General features: G+C 36.8%; 1 protein-coding gene across 2 annotated transcripts in view; it reads left to right on the top strand.

Moving 5' to 3' along the window:
- Babam2 (BRISC and BRCA1 A complex member 2) overlaps positions 1-22696 on the top strand; it is a 389222-nt gene that overhangs the window by 59144 nt on the left and 307382 nt on the right. For both annotated transcript variants that reach the window (XM_070025282.1, XM_070025283.1), the window contains exon 4: positions 20569-20663. In XM_070025282.1, coding sequence (XP_069881383.1) covers positions 20569-20663 — 95 coding nt within the window. The remainder of the gene's footprint in view (positions 1-20568; positions 20664-22696) is intronic.

The raw sequence follows: 22696 nt of genomic DNA on the forward strand, positions 1-22696 counted from the left end.
CCTACTGATTTAGTCTGTTTGCTATTGCTGTAACAAAATACTCAAGATTAGATACTTTATAAAGAAAAGAGTGCATTTAGCTCACAGTTCTAGAGATTTAAGAGCATATTGCTGGCACCTGCCTGGCACAGCTGTCACATGGCATCACAATGGCAGGAATGTATATATGAGTTGATAGTGGCATGTGCACAACAGATGCTCAAGGAAAGTGCCAGTCTTCCTCCTAATAGCCCTTACTTGCAAGAGTAGTTCAGGCCCATGAAATTTGACCCATTCCTCTTAAGACAGTGCTAATCTGATCCTGAGAGTGGTGTCTCCATGACCTAGTTAATTCTGCTACTACCTTAATATCACCATACTGAATACCAGGCTTCTAGACATGAAAGTCTAGGGACAAACCATATCCAAACTATTGTGGATAGCATTAACAGTAGACACAGAGGAACTGAACATGACTTTAGATTGAAAGGAAGTTGTCAGTGAAGAAGGAGACTGTTGGAGGTTGTATTTTCCAGAGATGGCTACAGGAGTAGCTCCGGTCCCACATGTTTTAAGCCAAGGACTCGCTGGTTCTCCTTCAAGGGTAGACATATAATAACTTTGCACCTCCACCTTGAATCTGGGTGGATTTGTGACTGTCTTGATCAATAGAGTGGTGCAAGTGATGCTGTGTGACTTAGTAGTAAAAGGCAATGTGCCTTCATCTTGTTAGCATGAGCATTTGTGCTTGCAGCCCTGTGCTTCTGCCTAAAAGAGTCTGACTCCTTTGAGGTTGCCATGCTGTCTATTAGCCAGACCACATGAAGAGACCACATGTAGGCATCACAGTGGGCAATCATCTGGGAGGCATCCTAGGTCAAGCACTAGAAATATGAATGAAGTCATATTGGACCCTTCAAGCTATCTTGATTATATCAGCCAACTTTCTTTGAGTGATCTTAGTGCTGTAAGGAGCAAAAGGACCATCTACTGTATTCTGCCTGCATTTCCAACTCACAGAATCTGTGTGCATGATAAAATAGTGGCTGTTTTAAGCCATAAGTTTTGGTAGTCTAAGGGGTAGCAGTGGTATTGGAACACAGACACTGAAGAGGAGTTGAACAGAGCCTATAAGAGTATGAAAGATGAGAATGGCTTAGTTTACCAAGGGAAAGGAAAAGCTAAAGGATTAGGAAAGAAGTTGAGAGTACTGAGGAGAAAGGATGGGAAATTCACATTTGATGACCCGTTATTGTCAGTTATATAACACATATGTATTCATGTGTAAATAACATATTATATATATATATGAACACGTATGGAATAGCACACGCATGCGCGCGCGCACACACACACACACACACACACACACACAGATGAAGTTGGAATTGAGGTCATCTACCAAGATGTGGAAGGTCTGCAGAGGGTCTGGTACTTCTGCAGTACAGAAGAGTAGATCTAGTATACTGTGGTTATTCTGTTATGAAAAACCTATTATTTTATATGGTAATGGTATTTTAATGAGGCAACATCTCTCTATCTGTGCTGGAGGCAGCACAGATCACCGGCCCTCAACAACCTGACTTTAACAAAATACTCCCATGAGGAGAGGTAGGTGGAAGGCTGCATTTTATGATTATATGTGGTATGTGACATGATTTGCCTCCTTCAGAAGCATTTTGTTCACTGTCTAAAGAATCAGTGTGAAATACTTCGTGATTGCAAAAAATTAGGAGTTGTCTTTTTAGGGGAGTGCCTTGGGCCCAGTGTAGCTCTCTGCTGATGAATGTTGATGAACCTAAGATGACTTTTGTTTTGAGATAGGGTCTCGCTGACGTAGACTCTTAAGGATGTACATAACCCAAGAGCCACTGTGGTTTTGTGAAGTGGCAGGATTCCACCTTTACGATTTGATTATCAGCAGCTTTCTTGAGAGGAGAAGGAAACAAATCTATGGTTTTAGTTACTGGGCTTTAGTCAGAGTGCTTTTGTCTAAAAGCACTGAGATCTCAGTGTTGTTAATTTAGTGCCAGAATTGCTTTTATGAAAGTAGGAATTGTTTTCTGTAGAATCCAGCAGTCTGGTTACCACCCATGTGCAAGGCTGGTGAAGAATTACATGCTCTCTGTCTAAATGCAGTCGGTCTCAAGGGACTGGGAATTCTTCATTTTAGACAGTTTTTCAATTTGTGAATTAAGATATCAACTTTTTTTTTTTGGATCCGGTCGTGGGGCCTGAACTCTGGGCCTGGACGCTGTCCCTCAGCTCTTCAGCTCAAGGCTAGCACTCTACCACTTGAGCCACAGCGCCACTTCTGGCTTTTTTCTTTTTGCTTATGTGGTGCTGAGGAATTGAACCCAGGGCCTCAGGCATGCAAGGCAAGTGCTCTACCACTGAGCCATCTTCCCGGCCTGACAACTTTGTTTTTTTGAAATATTTTGTAAAGAGACATGTTATAGAGCCTCATTAAAACAATGGGTTTTTCATGGCAGAATAACCATAGTGTACCAGATCTTCTATTCTATTGTAGTAGAAGATAAATTTGTCCCTGTGCTATAAAGAGAATCTCCTCTGTTCTATTTTCAATTTGTCAGGCATATCTGTATTACCAATTTTAAAAATGTATTTATTTGTAGTACTGAGGAATGAACCCAAGGTCACATGCACGTTAGACAAGCAAGCATTCTAACAGTGAGTTACATCCTCTGTTCATCATTTCTTAATGTTTTTTTTCTACCATTTTGAAGGTGACCTTGGCACTTTTACGATGTTGTGACATCTTTTGCTCTTTCTCCACCCCTTCCTTGAAAATTGCAGCACATGTACATAACTTGCTCTTACAGACCCTGATCAAGTTGTTTCTTTCTGACTTGCGTAATTTTCCTGGCAGGAACATGACTCTCTCTGTCCCTTGTTATCATCAACTTAAATTTGATTTATCAAGAAAAGTTGCCATTGTAATGCCATTGCTTAAAAAAATCTGTTTTCTGTTCCTTTTTTTTCTTTGTACTTTCTGTAAATGTTGGCAACCTTTAACTGTTTCTACGTGGGTAGTAACTTCATTTTATTTCTCTCATTCATTGTTTCTGAAAAGCATTTTCTGGTCTTTATTTTTTTGAAAAATTTTATTAATCCTTTTTATTTAACATCTGAATTTTTCATTCATTTTAATAGATTTTTTTCTTATCTCAGTTTCTGTGGATTATTGGACTTTCTTTTGTTTATTGTTAGATCTGTTATGTTCAAACTCAAAGGATCCTTCATCCTTCAGACCACTATTTTTTTCTTATATCTTTCATGATCCATTTACTGGTAATTTAAGAGTTATTTCACAGTAGAAAATACTATTCAGTTCTTTTTTCATAAATTCCACAGACTAATGCTTGGTTTCACACAGTTTATGGAATTGGGTGGACTTTTGTCCCATCTTTCAGGACTGGTTTTGTGAGCCCAAATACAAGCACAGTCCAGATTGTTCTTTGTATATAAGTTTGATTTGCTGCTGGTGCCTTCGTGTGTGCCTATGTATGCAGTCAGCAAAAGACCCATTGTTAAACAATGAACTCAGAATTTAAAGAAAGATTGGATGTGGTTTTTCTCTCAGTCTTGCATTCTGTGGTTATTTCTCCTGATTTTTTTTGGCAAATGTGTCTGTCTGTGTCCAACTGTGCCACATCAGCCTTAAGTTTCTACTTTGTGTAAGTCAGCCTGGAATTTGAAAGAAGTTTTGACAGTTGAATTGCATTTTCTATTTACCAAAGGCGTTTTATTCAAATGATCTCATTTTTAATTTACAGCAACTTTTTGAGGGCTAGCTTAGTCAGGGATCCAGATTGAACAGTTATGGATCCAGAACTCAAATTCAGACCTTCTGCATCCAAGCCCAGTGCTTTTGCCACTGTAAATAAATCTCATCTTCATTACCATGCACTAACAGTCTGTTTCTCAGTGAAAGTTGATCAGAGAAAAATCTATGTGAATAATCAGCTGTTCACAGTGAGAAAGTCAAATGTAGGAAATACGACTAAGTGATGGCATTGGAGCATAGGAAGTAAACACTACTGATAGATGCCTTCTGTTTTCTATCAGCTGGGAAAGGTGGTAGTCAGGTGGTCAACATCTGACTGGAAACTGTTAGCTTTTGTTGTTGTAAGAAACAACAACTTATAAGGAGAAAGGATTTTGTACTTTTGGAGGTTGTAGGCCCTGATTGGCCTCACTGCTCTAGGGCTGGTGAGGCATGTGGCAATACCGCTCCCCTGATAACTACAAAGCAAAGATGTTCCTACTAGGTCCCACCTCTGAAAAATTTTCCACCATCACTCAGTGATGCTCAGGTAAGGACCAAGCCTTTAACACATCAACCTTTGGGGCAACGTACAGGATACAAATTGAAGCAGGAAGTTAAGTGAAAAACTGAAAGTAACAGCTTGTGGTTGGTGGCTTTTATTTTGTTTCTAGGGACAGAAATCACAAGCAGAAGTTGTTGAAAGTAGGGTGAGAAGTTACTCAGGTTTATAGAGATAAAGTCTCAATGTCAGCTTTGAACTGTAAGGATAATCTTACAAGCTGAGTTTTTATTGAATTTGTTTACATGAAGAAATGTTCAACATATTTAGCCATGAAGGAAATACAAATCACAACATCAATGAGATTCTATCTCATCCCAGTCAGAATGATGATCATCATGTAAACAAATAATGATATATACTCATGAGGATAAGAGGGTAAAGGGATCCTTATACACTGTTGGTGTAAATGTAAATTAGTACAGCCACTGTGGAAATCATTAAGGAAGTTCCAAAAGGAACTACAAAATGATCCTGCTATACCTCTCCTGGTCATATATCTTTAAGAATATAACTGCACTAATCACAGTAGCCAAAGCATGGGTGCCTGATACCCAGCTACACAATTTTCAACTGATGGTCAATCATGTGTCTTGTATCGATCGAGCATCAACTTTTCCCATATACTTTTGAAGCAGGTGCAAATGTCATCCAGAAAAAGGCAGTATACATTTTAAAAAAAAGATGTACTTTAAAAATATAGCCTTAATATTAAATGTTAACATTAATTCATTTTAAAATTAATATTCTTTTACCTTTTACAATTTTTATTAATATTTTTTAAGTAGTACAAGTGGTACAAGTGAGGTTCTGAATATAATGCTGCTTGATCAATGTTAGTGCTTCCTTCATTCTCTCCCATTTCCTCTCTCTCATCCCAACCCTCAAATTGTAACATTAATTCTTAAATCTTTAATTTTAATGGTACTCAGAATTTCCTGGTTGACACATATACATCCATACATGCATATGCACATGTACATTTATATATATGCTTTATTATTTGTTTGGGTAGTGGTAGTGTAGATGCAGCCATAGTCACTTGTCCTTCCACATTTGTTCTTTCCTCTTTTTCTTCTTTCACTTTCACTCATTCTCTTTATTCTGTTTTCTTTTCTTCCTCTTTATTTTTTTTCAATTTATTTGTGAAGAAATAGAGTCATTTGTTCTGTAGAGTGACACCAGTGGTTTCATTTAATATATTTTTTTTCTTTTTTATTTGCTGGATGAATTAATACTTTTGTCTAGAAGCTTACTTAAGTTCATTCTTTCGGTAAGAATCTCCCACAATGATCTTCTACAAGGAAGTCTGTAATTTTTTTTTTTTTTTTTACACTGGCTCCACACGTTCTACCACTGAACTACAACCCCAGCTTATGTGGCTTTTCATGTAGTTGACTTTAATAGTCTTTGCTTAATTTGTTAAGTTTCAGGATATGCTGGGTCAGTTGGCCTAAAGCCTGTCATCCCAGCACTCATGACACTGAGGCAGGAAGATTGTGAGTTTCTGGCCTGTATAGACAACATAGTAAGACCCTGGGTCAAAGGAAAACAATTTTTAAAAAGGTGATAGTCTACTATTTTTATTTCAATAAGGAGAAATTTTTTCCTTTTCAAGTGTTTAATAATACTTTGTACATTCCAATGATAGCTATTGATTTTCTTAAAGTATCACTAACCGAGTTTAAAATAATTTGGAATGTTTCAGTCATTGCACTTCTTATTGTTACTGATGTGTAAATTGACCCATTGCGGGCCAGTGGGCCATCTTGCCATGATGGCTCTTGAAGTCGTCTTGATATGACCCCCAAAGTCTTTGATAGCCTTTTTGCTTTCTGCCATGACCAGATGATTTAGGTTCATCTTGTACATCGTACTGGGCCACAGGCCAGTTTTTCACTCTTCTTTTCCTGTTTCCTACTAGCTGTAACTCTTATAAGAAATTACTATACTTTGCAAAAATGTCTGACTTGCTGACGTAGAGTCTCCCAGGGCTCAAACTATGCCTGTGGTTTGATTAAGTTGGTATGTTAGCCAGGTTTAATATCATAACTATACTCCTTTATTTTAAGGGATTTTTGTTGTTGTTGTTCTTTTACTTGTATTTTGGTCACAGGTATATTGCCTTTTGCTAGAGGTGGAATAGAAACAGGAAAACTTAAGGCCCAGTCTCAAGGCACTCGTCTTTAGTGGCCAAGACTGAGTGCTGCCTTCTTGTGGGGGTAGCCATCAACAGAGCAGAACTGTTAACAGATGATTGAAAAAATCATGAGAGCCCTGGTGAGACATTAAAGCTTTTATTTCTCCAAGAGGAATATGTATTTATTGTCAGACTTTCTGCCTTGACTTGGTTGGTTTCCAAAAACAACAGACCCTGAGATAAGGTTTTTTTTGAACTATAGTTCATTTGAGAAGTTACTCCTGAAAGCATGGTGAGGGACTGGGAAAGAGAGACAAAAGGGGGAAAATAATCTAAAATAGGCTACACTAATGAATAGATTGTTTGTGTGGGAAGATGAGGTTAAACCCCACTTGCAACCCCAAGCTATGGAGAACTCTTCCTCAGAGATGTTGATTCTATATCAGCTCCCATCATTTGTTCTTGGCAATCATTTTGTACTTACCATCTTGTACTGGCCAATGATCTTCTAAGCCAGAGAATCTCCTCAGGCAGGCATATGTAGTTACTTGTGCAGGCTACAACTGGTAGCACTTTTCTTAAACTGAGGGTAGGGTTCTTGGGAGATGAGGTTGTTTTGCTCTCCACATACTATGTCAGTGTCTAGACACAGTATGATTCTATAGGATAAGAGTGCTACTGGTTGGCTACTGGAGGCCACGGTGCTCTTAAGCATATAGTAATTTGTAAAATGAATTCCAACAACAAAACATTTTTCATCCCAAATGTCAATAGTGCTGGGGCTGAGAAACTCTGGTATACCTGACTTCAGAGCTTTAGGCAGCCTTAGGAATAGGAAGGATATGAGTTTAGGGGATACTATCTGGTGCTGATGGCATCTGCTACATTCCCCTAGATAGACCCTGGATTCTTTGCTTCCCCGTTTTGCTCATGAAGTTCTTGAATCTTCATTTACATATTCTTTTTATTTCCTCCTTTTTAGTATGTACTTTATATTCTGCTTTGTTTCACTGTTTATGTAGGAATATATTAATATATTTTGTAACTTTTTTCTTTGAGTCATTTTTGTTGTCTTAACACTCATCTCAAGTGCCACTTTTTCAATGAAGCCATCTGTTTCTTATGATTTCCTCCATTTTAGTAAGCCCATGGCATGCTTTTTGTCCATTTTAATCATACTTATCATTTATTTTCTTGTACTTTTTTTTTTGGCAGTCATGGGGCTTGAACTCTGGGTCTGGGTACTGTCCCTCAGCTCTTTAGCTCAAGGGTAGCACTCTGCCACTTGAGCCATAGTTCCACTTCTGGTTTTCTGAGTGGTTTTTCTGAGATAAGAGTCTCATGGACTTTCGTGCCGGGGCTGGCTTTGAATTGTGATCCTCAGATCTCAGCCTCCTGAGTAGCAAGGATTACAGGCATGAGCCACTGGCATCCGGCTATTTTCTTATACTTTTATGTGAAATACTTTTTCTTTTTAAGAAAATATCAAAAAAAGGGGCTGGGAAGGTGGCTCAGTGGGAGAGTGCTTGCCTTGCATGCCTAAGGCCCTGGGTTCGATTCCTCAGCACCACATAAGCAAAAAGAAAAAAGCCGGAAATGGCGCTGTGGCTCAAGTGGCAGAGCGCTAGCCTTGAGCTGAAGAGCTGAGGGACAGCGTCCAGGCCCAGAGTTCAAGCCCCATGACTGGACCCAAAAAAAAAAATGGCTTAGAAAATATCAAAAAAGGAAAATTTTATGGTGAATATCTGTAAACTGATTCATTAGTTGTAAATAATTTACTGCTTAAAAATATCTCTCTGGGGCTGGGAAGGTGGCTCAGTGGTAGAGCGCTTGCCTTGCATGCATGAGGCCCTGGGTTTGATTCCTCAGCACCACATAAGCAAAAAAAGAAAAAAGCCGGAAGTGGTGCTGTGGCTCAAGTGGTAGAGTGCTAGCCTTGAGCTGAAGAGCTGAGGGACAGCACTCAGGCCCAGAGTTCAGACCCCACCACCGGACCCCCCCCCCCGCCAAAAAAAAAATCTCTCTGCTCTCAGATGTGTATGTTTATGAAGATGCACATATCTGTGGTACCTATATCTTTTTGCTGAGCCATGTTAAAGTAAGTTATAAAAATTTTTATGCTTAATTCCAAAATACTTTAGTATAGATATTCCCAAGAAAAGAATAATTTTCTTGGTTTTTTTTTTTTTTTTTTTTTTTGGTTCATTGTGGGGCTTGATCTCTGGGCCTGGGCTGTTCTTCAGCTCTTTAGCTCAAAGCTAGTGCTCTACACAGCGCCACTTCTGGCTTTTTCTGTTTTATATGGTGCTGAGGAATCGAACCTAGGGCCTCATGCATGCATGCAAGCACTCTACTACTGAGCCACCTTCCCAGCCCAAAAGAATAATTTCCTTCTGCAGAATCTCAGTGCCAATGACCATACTCAAGAAAGTTAACATTGTTAGAATAGTAGCTTTTTGTTAGGAAGGGTCAGAATCTCACTATGTAGCCCAGGGAGATCTTGAATTTATGACTCTCCTACCTCTGCTCCAGGTTGCTGAGATTATAAGCATGCAGTACCATACTGGGGACAGTAATGTCCTGTATGTGTTATATGTGGTTATATTAATATTTTCCCAGTTGTCCACTGCTATTCTTTGAGCTTTCTCTCATGATCTGTGATCTTTAAAGATCAGGCATTGTGTTTACTGCTCATATTTCTTTAATTTATTCAATCTAGAATCATTCTGTTAATTTTTTTGTCATTTATTACATTGATGATATAGAGAGTTCAAGCCTATTACTTTATGTAATGCCCTGCAATGTGGTTTGTGCAATTTTCTCTGCGTGATTGTATTTAGGTGAAGCATTGCAGAAAACTCTGTAAACAAGTGGTGGTGTGTCTGCAGTATAATTGTCTCAAGGTCCCCTGATGTGGGCTGTTCCAGTGTTGGTACTGCTGAATTTGACCACATGGTTCAAATTAAGGTTGTGTCTACCAGACTTTTCCATTATAAAAATACTTTTGGGAGCCGGGTGCCGGTGGCTCACGCTTGCAATCCTAGCTACTCAGGAGGCTGAGATCTGAGGATCATCGTACTTAGCCAGCCCGGGCAGGAAAAGTCTGTGAGACTCTTATCTCCAATAAACTACTAGAAAACCAGAAGTAGTGCTGTGTCTCAAGCGGTAGAGCACTCTTCTTGAGCTAAAGAGCTGAGGGACAGTGCCCAAGCCCAGAGTTCAAGCCCCATGACCGACAAAAAAAAAAAAAAAAAAAAAGAAAAAGGAAAAGAAAAAAACTTTTGGGGCTGGGAATGTGGCTTAGTGGTAGAGTGCTTGCCTAGGATGCATGAAACCCTGGCTTTGATTCCTCAACGCAACATAAACAGAAAAAGCCTGAGTGGCACTGTGGCTCAAGTGGTAGAGTGCTAGCCTTAAGCAAAAGAAGCTCAGGGGCAGTGCCCAGGCCCTGAATTCAAACCCCAGGACTGGCAAAAACAAAAAACAAAACAACAACAAAAAACCTTTTTACCTGTTACAATTTAATTAGCAGTCTATGTAGTCATATTTTCAGACTGTATACTCTTCCCCCAAGATTTTTTGGATGGATTTAGTGTCCACTGGTGATCCTATCCTGAATCATTTCTTTATTAGTATTTATAGTTATTTTTGGTAATGCCTTATCTGTAAGATATATCTTGATTGCAAGCTTATCTGATGTGTTATGGTTTAGATATGAAGTTTCATCCCCAAAAGCTCATGTGTTGAAGACATGGTCCCCACCTCATGGAACTGTTAAAAGTTGATTGAATCGCAAATGTACTATCTTCATCGATACCTTAATCCATATATCAGTTCCTAGCTGAATAAGCTGTTAGAAGGTTCCTTACTGGAGAAAGTAGATACTGGGGTTGTACCTTTGAAAGTTATTTTTGTTCCTGGGCTCTTCATTCTGGCATTCTCTGCTTCCTGGCTGCCATGAAGTGAGCAGCTTTTCTTAATCATATTTTGCCATATTTCTGCCTTACTACAGGCTTGAAAGCAATAGAGCCAGCTGATTATGGACTGGAAGCTCTGAGACTATGAGCCAGAGAAAATCCTTCCTCCCTTAAGTTGGTTTTCTAAGATATTTTATCACAGCAGTGTATTTGCTGACTAATACAGGAATAGAATCTCTTAACTCTATCACAGACTATTTGACATAGTATATATGCTTCATATTTTTGGAGGGATTGAATGGATTAATAAATGAAGGCTGTCTCTTTTGAAAATGAGAAAAAAAAATCATCTTTTTCCTTCCAGTTTAACTTAAATCTTCACAGTAACATGTTGTTGCTTCCTTCAGTTATAGAATACTTGTTTACCACTTTTTTTTCCCTTTTGTTTCACATTTCAGGATTGTTTTCAGAGTCCCTTAAATGACAGTGCCTCTGTTTCTTCTTAGTACATGCAAAACTACTTACTGTGTACATTGAAGCCAACCTTTTATTCTGTTTCACTATGATATTTAGTTTATAGAAAGTGAAATATAAATGTATAGTTTTCTAAATACTGTACTGAATTTAAGGGTGTGTTGTCTTACCATATATATAAAAATCAAGCTTGTCTACTATGAGTTTGATCCCCAGTACTACCAAAAGTTAAAAAAAAGCACAAGAAGTAAGTTTTGTTGCTAAATTTCTTTTGTTTTAGTTTCCCCAGATTTTTCCTTTTTTATGACTGATCATTACTGATTTGTTTTGGAATTATATTTAATCCGTAACTACTTTTAAAAACCACAGCAATCAAAGAAAGGTCAAGAAAGCTTCCTTTCTTTTTTGTGATGTCAGACATATTTTAGTCATTAAAAGAAAATTGATAATAAATTGCACTAATGAAACATTTTGTGAATATGTATCAGAAGATTATTAAGGCTGAAATTTTCTGCAGCAGAATATTTATTGCTCAATAAAGAAATGTTAATTTATAGCAATGGGATCCAAATGTTGTTATTTTATGAAATAAATATACAAAATATAGATTAAAAGTTCATTTAAAGCATAATATTTGTATGGGGAGGCACAGAAATGGAGGGACAAAGGGTAAACAAATGCAGAGTGATACTCATGGAGTATCATCTATGTTGAAAATGAATTTTGGGTGGGGATGGGAGAGAAAAACCCGGAGAGAGAATGAGGGAAGGGGTGATATTGTCCAAAAAGAAATGTACTCTTTACCTGACTTGTGTAACCATAACCCCTCTGTACATCACCTTTATAATAACAATAAAAAATTAAAAAGAACATTAATATCTAAAGATTGGACATTATCCCTCTTTCCTTAGTTTTAAGTTTCTGAGAATCAGCAGCATAGTTCCTTCTCTCAGATATGTATAAGAATCATATATCTTAATTTCCTGAGAACTCATGTTTTCCTTTTTTTCGGTGCTGAGTATGGAATTTGGGACCTTGTTCATGTAAGATATGCTCTGCCACTGAGCTACAGCCTGACCACCCCTCTTTCTGCCTTAAGTTGTTTGGAATGTCCATTAACTCTTATATTATCCTGTTTTAGCCTCACAAGTAGTTGGAATTTGAGGTATTCACCACCTGCCAAGTTCTGACAACTATCTTGCTGTAAATCCATTTTTCTAAAAGTCATGAAAAGATTTAGAAATGTTTAACCTAGAGAACAGAAGACTAAATTAAGATGTGATAGTCATTGGAAGATGATTTAGGGATTACCCTATAGAATAATCTTAGAGCTGATCTAGCATTAATAGGAAAAAGTGATTTATAACTATTTCTTATAAGAAGGAACTTTTCCCAGCAACTACTTACTGTCTAGCAACATAATACGCTAATGAAGGAGTAAACATACTTTTCTCTGAGGTAGTTGTACAAAGCTTACCTTTACCTTCATTCTCTTCACTCCTTCTATCTCTTAATTACTGTTTCCTCTCAGTATATGCCATCTAATATAGTCACCATTAGCTACATATGGTGGCTAATGATAGAGTCTGAAATGTGACTAAAGACCATCAAATGTCAAACTTTCATAATTATTATATGAGTATGTATTATATAATATATTAGAATATATTACATATTATTACACAATTATAATTATTATATTATATGAAATGTACATTTTTAGGAATAATTCTGTTAATCATTAATTTAATCACTAAAATAGATGATCACTTCCATATATGAAAGAGTAAGCCTTCTCCACATTCTCCTTATTAGTTATGATTTAAAAATCCTAGAATACTTAAAGAATATATATGGTAGCTATTGAGGACTAGGAAAAGGGGCATGCTATTGAAACATGTAACGATTTGACTTAATCTCATATGCTTTATGAAGCTAATAATGGAAGTTAGTTTCAGAAGGTTGCCTACCATATCAGTGTGTTCATTTGATATTCCAGAAAGGCAAAACTCAAGGGTCACAGAACATATCAGAGGTTACCAGAGATGAGGCATGATAGGAAAAGTACAAATACAAAGGAATAGCATGAAAATATTTTGGAGAGTGATAGATTGTTCTGTATCATAATGCTAGTGATACAGTATTTATTGATTTTGTACATAGACCATACTTTATTGATTAATTCAATGTTTTCAAGCAATTATTCTAAGTGATCTAAGGAAGCAGTGATCACTTAAATAATAATGGTGCTTCCTTTCTGATAGGGATTTTTTTCTTTTTTTTATTCTGAGCAACTTTTTTTTTTTTCATTCCCCCTACCCCCAACAAAGTGTAGCATTTACAGAATTTAGATAATCAAGCCAAATCATCAAACTGCTACAACCAAACTGGGCATCAGAATCAGTAATGCTGTTCACTCAACTGCAGAGCCTTTAAAATTATTTAAAATTGTTATTGTTTTTATAAAGGTGATGGACAAAGGGTTTAGTTATGTAAGTCAAGTAAAGAGTTTATTTCAGTTTGGACAACGTCACCCCTTCCCTCTTATCTCCACCCACAAGTTGTATAGTTCAAGCCGGGCGCTGGTGGCTCACGCCTGTAATCCTAGCTACTCAGGAGGCTGAGATCTGAGGATCACGGTTCAAAGCCAGCCCGGGCAGGAGAGACTGTGAGACTCCTATCTCCAATAAACCACCAGAAAACCGGAAGTGGCGCTGTAGCTCAAGTGGTAGAGAGCTCGCCTTGAGCTGAAGAGCTGAGGGTCAGCGCCCAGGCCCAGAGTTCAAGTCCCACAACCGACAAAAAACAAACAAACAAACAAACAAGTTGTATAGTTCATTTTCAACATAGTGCCCAGTTAGTTCCATTGCTACATTTGTTGACCCCTTGTCCCTCCATTTCTGATACAGCGGTTATACAGACTTATGCCTGTGATACAATTTATATAATTACACAGGAAAGGTGAATTTTGGTATGTTTTTAAAATTTTTACTGTTATTATAAAGGTGATGTACAAAGGGATTATGTTTACATAAGTCAGGGAAAGAGTACATTTCTTTTTGTCACTCCCTCCCTTGTCCTCTCCTTGTTTTTCCCTTCCATCCTTGTCCACATGTTGTATTTTCAGCACAGTGTCTAGTTAGTACTACTACTGCATTTGTGTGCATAAAAATTAAAAATAAAGCTGGATTCTGATGGCTTACACCTCTAATCTTAGCCACTCAGGAGGTTGAGACCTGAGGACTGCAGTTTGAAGCTACGCTGGCCATGGAGGTCTGTGAGACTCTTCTCTCCAAGTAACCACTAAAAAGCTAGAAGAAAAACCATGGCTCAAGTAGTAGAGTGCCAGCCTTGAGCAAAAAAGGCTAAGGGACAGTGCCCAAACTTGGTTCAAGCCCTGGTACTGGCACCAAAAACAATTAATTTCATCTCCCCTCTCCCCCCTTGAATGTGGCTTCTAATAAGTATGTGGCTTGTTTTGTTATTTCTATTGCACAACATGCAGTATTATAAATGTAGTCTTGAGAAAGGCTGTGGTAAAGAAAAGTCCTGTAAGGTAAAGGGACAAACTGAAATCACTTAATTGTCATGTACATTTATCCTTTCTTACTGATATTTTTTTGCGAGCCAAATCCATGTAAATTATGCTAACTCTCAGATATGGTATTCCTCATAGTTTCTTTTCTAGAACACTGGAAAAGAAATTCTATCTCAAACAAGAGTTCTATGCAGTAGAATCATTAGCACATTGATTATTAATGATATTACTGAGTTTGTGGGCAAAATGACATTTGGCAAATTTTTGAATACATAATGCTGTGCTTCTGATGAACATTTAGGTTCATAGTATTATTGAGTAGATGGTACTGTTTCAGTGTTTATGCACTAGAGGTGCTACTGGTTAATTGAGCCATGGCTGGTGTAAGGAGAGGTTTCCAGGAGCATATGTAGACAATATGTTAAAAATTAGGAGTGCCAACCTCAAATTGGAGTTGAACCTATAAATATTATTATTATTATTATTATTTTTGTCGGTCCTGGGTCTTGAACTCTGGGCTTGGGCGCTGTCCATGCACTCTTCAGCCAAGGCTAGCACTCTACCGCTTGAGCCACAGCACCACTTCCGGTTTTCTAGTACCTAATTGGAGATAAGAGTCTCACGGAGTTTCCTGCCTGGGCTGGCTTTGAACCGTGATCCTCAGATCTCAGCCTCCTCTGTAGCTAGGATTACAGGCGTGAGCCACCAGTGCCTGGCCTGAACCTATAAATATTATTATGGGCTGTAAATAGGTAGATCTAACAAGATTAAAATGTAATAAAGGCAATTCAGCTGTCTCAGTTAAGAATGAGGGATATATGTAGCATTAGAGTAGTATGTATGGAAAAGTCTTGGTACTTTTAGTTAGTAGGCAGCATAATAAAAGTTACTGAGATGTTGCAGTCTAGAAAGTCCATTTTAGTCTGCACTGGTGTTTATCAGTTGTAAGTTTAGCATCTAAAATGAAAGCATGGATTTTCTTGTGTGTAATTTTGGATATTATCCCTGAAGAGGAAAGTGGACAAATATACATGTTCAGAGAGCAGGGGAAATGATAATGGAATTAAGTGAGACCAAGTCAATTAAGTAATAGTGAAGGAAATTGGGATATGTAGCCTGCTGATGTGACTCATGGTAAGGTTGAAAGAGAGATCACAGGAACTGCCCTCAAGTAAGATGAGGGTCAAATTAAATTTGTTTTATAAAATCCTAAGAGCCAGTAGATGGAATTTCAGGGAGAGGGGATTAAATTTCAGTAGGAGTCTATACTAACTCTTTCAAATGAATCACCTCTCCAAAGTATTGTTTAAAACTCTATTGATTGAACCTATGTTTCTTTTTGGGAATTTCTTTCATTCTGGAATTTTCTGGTCTGACCCTTACTTCCCATACTTAGAATTTCAGTAAATAATTATTTAGTGCAGTAACTGATAAATCAGATTATTTTGAGTTGGTTTTTGAAACTGTGTCTTCTCTACAGTGATTTAAACTTTGAGATAGACACTAGTGAAGAGTGGGGAAAAGAAGTAAGGAATAAGTTGTTTTTCTTCTGTACTTGGAGAGTAGAATGTAGGGTCCACTCATCAGCTCTGTTGACTGGCTGGTCTTCCTGAGATACAGCTTCTGTTTTCTGAAGAGTATCAGCTACCAGAGCACGAGAATGAAAACTATCTCATACATGGAAACCACCTCGTACCTCGAATGTCTGTGATTTCACATGTGTGTCCTACTAGGAACCACTATAGACATGTACTGTGAAAGACCTGAATCTTCTCCATTAGCCTTACTGCTATAGGTTGGCACTTTTCAGGGAGAATGATAAGTAAGACTTGAAGCTCCCATTTTGTCATTAGGTGGTTGTGATACCTACATTTTAGGTGTTGTATTACTTAAAAATATTTCTTAAACCTTACTGTAGATCACCTCTGATATTACTTTTATTTTCTTTGTTTGCCACTTACTCTTCCTTTTTATGAAAAGTTGAAGTAAGGAGTATCCAAATAATTTGTAACTCTGTTCACTCATCTTCTCCAGGGTGAAATAAAGGAAATGCAATATTATTGCTCTTCTTTGTGATTTGTGTTGGTCTTTTCTTCACCATCTTTGTCCTGAGGTCAGATGCTATGTTTTCTACTTCCTGTATAACTCCCCAGGTGTCCAGTGTGTGCATCTGTGCAAGTACAGTTTTTAATAAGTGTTCTTGACTGATTTACTATCTGTTCTCCATAGCAAGAAAAACAACACCACAATCCATTTCAAAGAGACTATTGAGTATTGAAGGAAAGTGTTTCAGGAGTTCGTTAGGGTTGATGGCAAGAATTTTAACTGAGAAAAGTCAAAAGGTAGGACCATTGTGAGATTCTGAAAGATATTCAGATTTTTTTTTGTTTTGAAAATATTTATATGAACTTTTTACTTCTTTTACAAAAATTCCTTTTATTTAGTTGAGAGGATGATGCATAGCATTACTCTATATGTAGAATTTTGTTTTTGGGAAAAAAGTTTACTGCTGGGTATGCAGATACTTTTGGCTGCTTTAAGTATTTAAAATCGAAGTTGAAAATACATGTTCCATATTCCCTTTGTTTTAAAAGGGCACATTTTAGAAAATTCTTGAAAACTAAAGATCATCATATGAAAGCATTTTTCACTTTTAAAAAGAGCCCATTTAAAAATGGAACTCTCCAAATTGCATTTTCAAGATGTTTTTATTTATAAAAAATAAATTTACCCACAACCACTCAGTAAACACTTTATAATTTGTGTTTAAGATCAGATTTCCTTAAAGTGGAGCACATTTTTACATTAGATTAAAACACATAACAGCTTTATTGAATACAATTCACATACCTTTAAAATGTATAAGTCAGTGATTTTTAGTGTAATCACAAAGTAATACAACCATCAACACTAATTCTAGAACATTTCCATCACTACAGAGAGAAAACACCCCAATTAACATTCACACTGACTTTTCCAGCTCGTGGCAGTCATTAATCTACTTTCATTCTCTGGATTGCATATTCTGGACATTTCATATGAGTGGGACCATGCAGCAATAACACAAATGCAGCAATAACACAAATGATCCATTGTTTCTGGCTTTTTTCCCCATCTTAGCTTAATTTTACATATATCAGTATGTTTTTCTTATTTATAGTTAAAAATATTCCATTGTGTGTATGCATTACATATTACTTATCCATTTATCACTTGATGGACTTGTCACCACATTTTGCCTCCTGTAAACAGTACTTCTATAACCATCCATGTACAAGTTTTTGTGTGGGTGTGTTTCTGGTTCTATTAGGTATATACCTAACAGTGGAACTGCAGAGTCACATAGTAAGTCAATGATGAATTTTTTGAGGAAATGTCAACTGTTTCAGAATTAAGCAGCATTACTTTACATCTCCCCTAGTAGTGTGAAAGGAGTGTTACTTCCTTTACATCCTCCTGAGTAACTATGATTGTCCTTTTGGTTATGGCTTATCCTTGTGAGTGTGAAATGATGTCTCATTGTGATTTTGATTGTACCTCCTTGATGGCTAATGATGTTGAACATCTCTTCATTGACCATTTGTAGATTAAAAAAAAATTATTGTTAAAGTGATGTACAGAGGGATTACAGTTACATGATTCAGGTAATGAGTACATTTCCTTTTGAACAGTGCCATTGCCTCCCTCCTTCTCTCTCAGTTTTTCCCTTTCTGACATCCCTCCTCTGAAAGTTGTATAGTTCATTTCCAACACAGTGTCTAGTGGGTTTCATTGCTGAATTGGTTTGCCCTTTGTCCGACTGTTTTTGTGCTTACCGTTTGCCTCTCCAGATAAACCTACATACAAGACAAAGAGAACAGAAACAAAAACAGGGACAGAAGAGAATTAACCAAAGAGATGTTGAACACTCTTTTTTTTTTTGTCAGTTGTGGGCTTGAACTCTGGGCATGGGCGCTGTCCCTGAACTCTTCAGCTCAAGGATAGTGTTCTACCACTTCAGCTACAGCGCCACTTCCAGTTTTCTGGTGGTTATAAATGTAAATGAATATTTAAAATTTTTAATTTTGAATGTGACATATATAACTAAATGTAATCCACATAAGCAGAAGGTCTTTGAAATATTCAATAACTTTAAGAGACCAAAGTGATTTTAATGCCAAAATGTGTGAGAACCGATTAACCTCTTTGATATATTTTTTTAAGATATGGGAAGAAAGTATCAGATGATTAAGAAAGAAGGTAGTAAGAATGAAAACTCGTATTTCAACCATTTGCTTAATTGGAAAGAGGATAAGACTGTTTGTAATTAAATACTCAAGTGAGTGGTATAGCTAAACAGCATTGTTGTTTCCCGGATATATCAAGGAAGGCACTGTGAGTAAACCCCTCATCCTAAAGGATGAGAACGTTTTGACTGGGTGTCATAGCATTGGGACGGCATTGGGAAGATCATACAGAGTAAAATTGTTCTGTTATTGGCTTGTAGACCATGAGAAGGGTAGATTAGCAGGTAGGATATAGGGATCTTGGAGGAAGTTTACCTCTAATCCATTTACCAGTAGAGAATCGTTGAAGTTTTCTGAATTAGGAAGCTTGCAGTCTACATAGTACTTTAGAAAGACTTACTTGCTGAGGGTACAATTCAGATCATTTAGACCATCAATTCCTTACGAGCTGCATTTATTGATCTCCAGTGTCCAGCATAGTACCAAGAATAAAGTTCAACTGTTCAATAATGGAAATGTGAATGTACAAACAAGGTGATCTGGACCTGGATTGAGTTCTTAGCTGTAGGAAGAATCTTTAGGAAATTTTGGAGGAAATATTGAGATGACTTGTTTTTAGAGTAGAAAGGTATAAAGGTGACATTAAAGTTTCACCTTTGATTATTAAGAACTAACAATGCTGTCCTTGAATATAGATAGCTAGAAGAAGAGGAATGTAAAAGCAGAGGAAGTCATGATCACATTTTTAGACTTGCAGAGTCTAACATGGAAATGTCTATTACACAGAAATTTAAGGGCTCAAATTAGAACTGAAGTCTGAATGTTTAAATTCAGATATCATGTAAATTTGTACAATAAAAATTATTAAACTGACAAAACTGTGTTGTGGTCGTGTATGCGGAAGTTGTGTGCCTGTTTACAGTTATATGATTCTTCCACACTATCTTCTGATATGTGTATTAGATTGTCAATAAGTGAATCTGCTTAGTAGCAGAACGATGATGACTGAATTTTTGGGGAGTAGAAGATAAAATGGGAGCTAAAGAGGGAGACAGAAAAGAAACATAGAGGTAGGAAAACTTACAACCCAAATTTGCATTCTGTTTAACAATACTAGTACTAACAGCAGTAGTACTCTTGTGTTACTTATTGAGTGTTTATTGTATGTCACACATATGCTAGGCATACTGTTTCTTTTTCTTCTCAAAACAAAATCTGTGACATCAGCACCACTGTGTCCTTTTTTACTGATATGGAAACTGAAGTCTAAAGAATTAAAACTTAAGAACTCTTGAGCTACTAAGTCGAGTGCCTTGTAGATATAAATGGAATTTTTTTTTACTCTCAGTCAAATGTGCTTTCCATTATACCAAAGATATGTAAATATGCTTGATTTTTGAAAGGCAAGCACTATGAATATACAGAATCAGTCTTCATTAAACGTTTCCTATCAAAATAATCAGCATTTACTTTAGATGGGGTGGATTCTACTTTTCTACTTAGTTTTTCTATTAGTAGTATATTCTACAGTTTTCTTTTTTCTTTTTTGGTCTGTCGTGTGGCTTGAACTCTAGGTCTGGGTATTGTCTCTGAGCTCTTCAGCTGAAGGCTAGCGCTCTACCATTTGAGCCACAGTGCCACTTCTGGCTTTTTCTGTTTATGTGGTGCTAAGGAATCGAATCCAGGACCTCATGCATGCAAGGCAAGCGCTCTACTGCCTAGCCACCTTCCAAACCCCCATTATACAGTTTTCATTGCTTGTTGTGAATGTTAAGTCAGAAGATGATAAAAATGCTTTTATTTGAAGAATTACTACTTCATAAAGTGCTTTTCAAATTACTTTTTAGAGTAAATAAAAATTTGTTAAACTTTTCTGATGTGTTCTTTAGAATGTTTATAAACTAGCAAGGAAGTAAGAAAGGCCTTTTATTTTCTTTTATTTCAGGGGATATAATTTTCAATGCCCAGTATCCAGAGCTGCCCCCTGATTTTATCTTTGGAGAGGATGCTGAATTCCTTCCAGACCCCTCTGCTCTGCACGTGAGTATACAGACTCAACCAGATGATGGATCTTTGGTCAAAACAAAACAAAGCAAAATTGACAACTACTTAACAGATGAATTCTTCCACACTTTTTCCACTTCCATATGATTCTTCCACACTTTTTTCCTTTGTCTTGTGTAATAATACAGTTTTTTTAATTGCCAAAATAGTTAAAGAAGAGTGTTTTAAATTCCAGGTTTACTTCCAGACTATGTCAAGTTAATGAATGTCTTCAGTATTTTGGCCAAAATATTTTTACCTCAATTTAAAGAGGCATGTTGAAAACATGTGCTTTGTTTCTATGTGATATTTCAAGCCTGTAATCAATTTTCTTTTTTTTTGTTTTGTTTTGTTTTGTAGAGAAGTGGCACATTTGGACTTGTATCCACATTTTCTCAGTATCATTACCACAAGGGTAAAGATCAAATTAAATGTTCTTTAATAAGCAAGACCAAAACCTTTGTAATTGAAATAAAATGTTTCTGGAATTAAGTCAGGAATAATTATAATCAGGGAAAAGGGATGGTGGTACTTGTCAGAACACATGCAGTTTATATAAAAGTTTATATGAAAGTTTTGAGTGGTCATTAGAGAAAAATATGCCATTTTGTTTAAATGACTGATCAGACAAAATGTTTCTTTTCTTCCTCTTCAAATTTGAGTTTAGTGTCATATCTGTACTCTTAAGAGTTTTAATTGTTGTTTAAAACTTTGTTCTTAGTTTCATTTTCTGGAATTTATTTGTCTCACTAATGATGTGTAATTAAAGTATTGCTGACTCAACCTAGAAAGCTTTGCCCTCCCACTCTTTTAAGTTAAATGGAGAAGAGTTGACAGAACCCAAAGGATTGTCTTAAAATTTAGAACACATCTGTAAAAATACTGTTGGCAAGAGTAGAATAGGTTTATTGTACAGTTTCTTTCTTTTTGTGTGTGTAGGGGGCTGCATTTGGGCTTGAACTCAATGTCTTGTGGTGTTGTTTAAACCATAAGACTAGTGCTTTACCACATGAACTCTACTTCCAACACAGTTTCTAATAATTATACATCAGTTGTTATTTGGTTTTCAAGAAGTTTATAAATTGTTTAGTCCTTTTATATGCTGGTGGTTTTATATTTACCTTATAATTAAAATTGAGATACTTACCGGGGAAGATGAAACACAGGTATTACTAGAGACCTCTGCTGTCTTAAATCTGCCCATTGGAGGGAATCATATGCTTGGAGACAGATTTATTATAGATAGAGAAGGTTTCATAGTGGTAGTGAGGGTTTCGCTCATTATGGAAGAAGGGAACAGTGGAAAATGTAATTGAGTCTTCCAGATAGAAGAATGAAAGGAAAATTTGAATATACTATGTTGCAGAAGAAAATAATGACAGACTTCCTGAGATGCAAATTAATATAAGAAAGGGCTAGAAAAAGTTGCATATTTTGGAACAAGACTGTGGAGTGCATTGAGTAGTGGGCTAAAAACCACTGAAGGAAGTGATAGAGGAAGTCATCTAATAGCAATGTAGTTAGCATAATGAATTGAGGAGAAAATGACGAGTAGGACTGAGGATTATTACAAGAATCTAGAAGAAGCAGACAGGCTTGGAACCAGAGTGATTATAAGAGGAAAACACCATGATGGAAGGATATGAAAGATATGCTTACTGGCACACATCTGTCTGGAGGCAGTCTTAGGACAATTGTGGTCCACGTCTGGCCAGGGCAAAAGCTCATGATTGTATGTGAAAAACAACTTAAATAAAGTTAAAGTACTGGGATCATGGATCAAGTGATGAGTGTGAGCCTCTTTAAATCTCAGTACTACTCATAAAAAGAAAGGAGGTGTTTACTACTCATTTTTGGAATTTCCTTTATAATTTGCAGTGTGTATCTTTGGTATTGGCAAGTATTGTAAGTGTAGAATTTAAAATCTAGAAAGGGATTTAAGATTCAACTTATTCTACTCTTCTATTTTAGTGCTGGGGAAATTGATGTAGATTTATATAAGTCTGTGTCAGAGCTGATACTATAATTCA

This window comes from Dipodomys merriami, unplaced genomic scaffold (genome assembly GCF_024711535.1).
Source record: "Dipodomys merriami isolate MVZ:Mamm:240054 unplaced genomic scaffold, mDipMer1.0.p SCAF_17, whole genome shotgun sequence".
NCBI lineage: Eukaryota > Metazoa > Chordata > Mammalia > Rodentia > Heteromyidae > Dipodomys > Dipodomys merriami.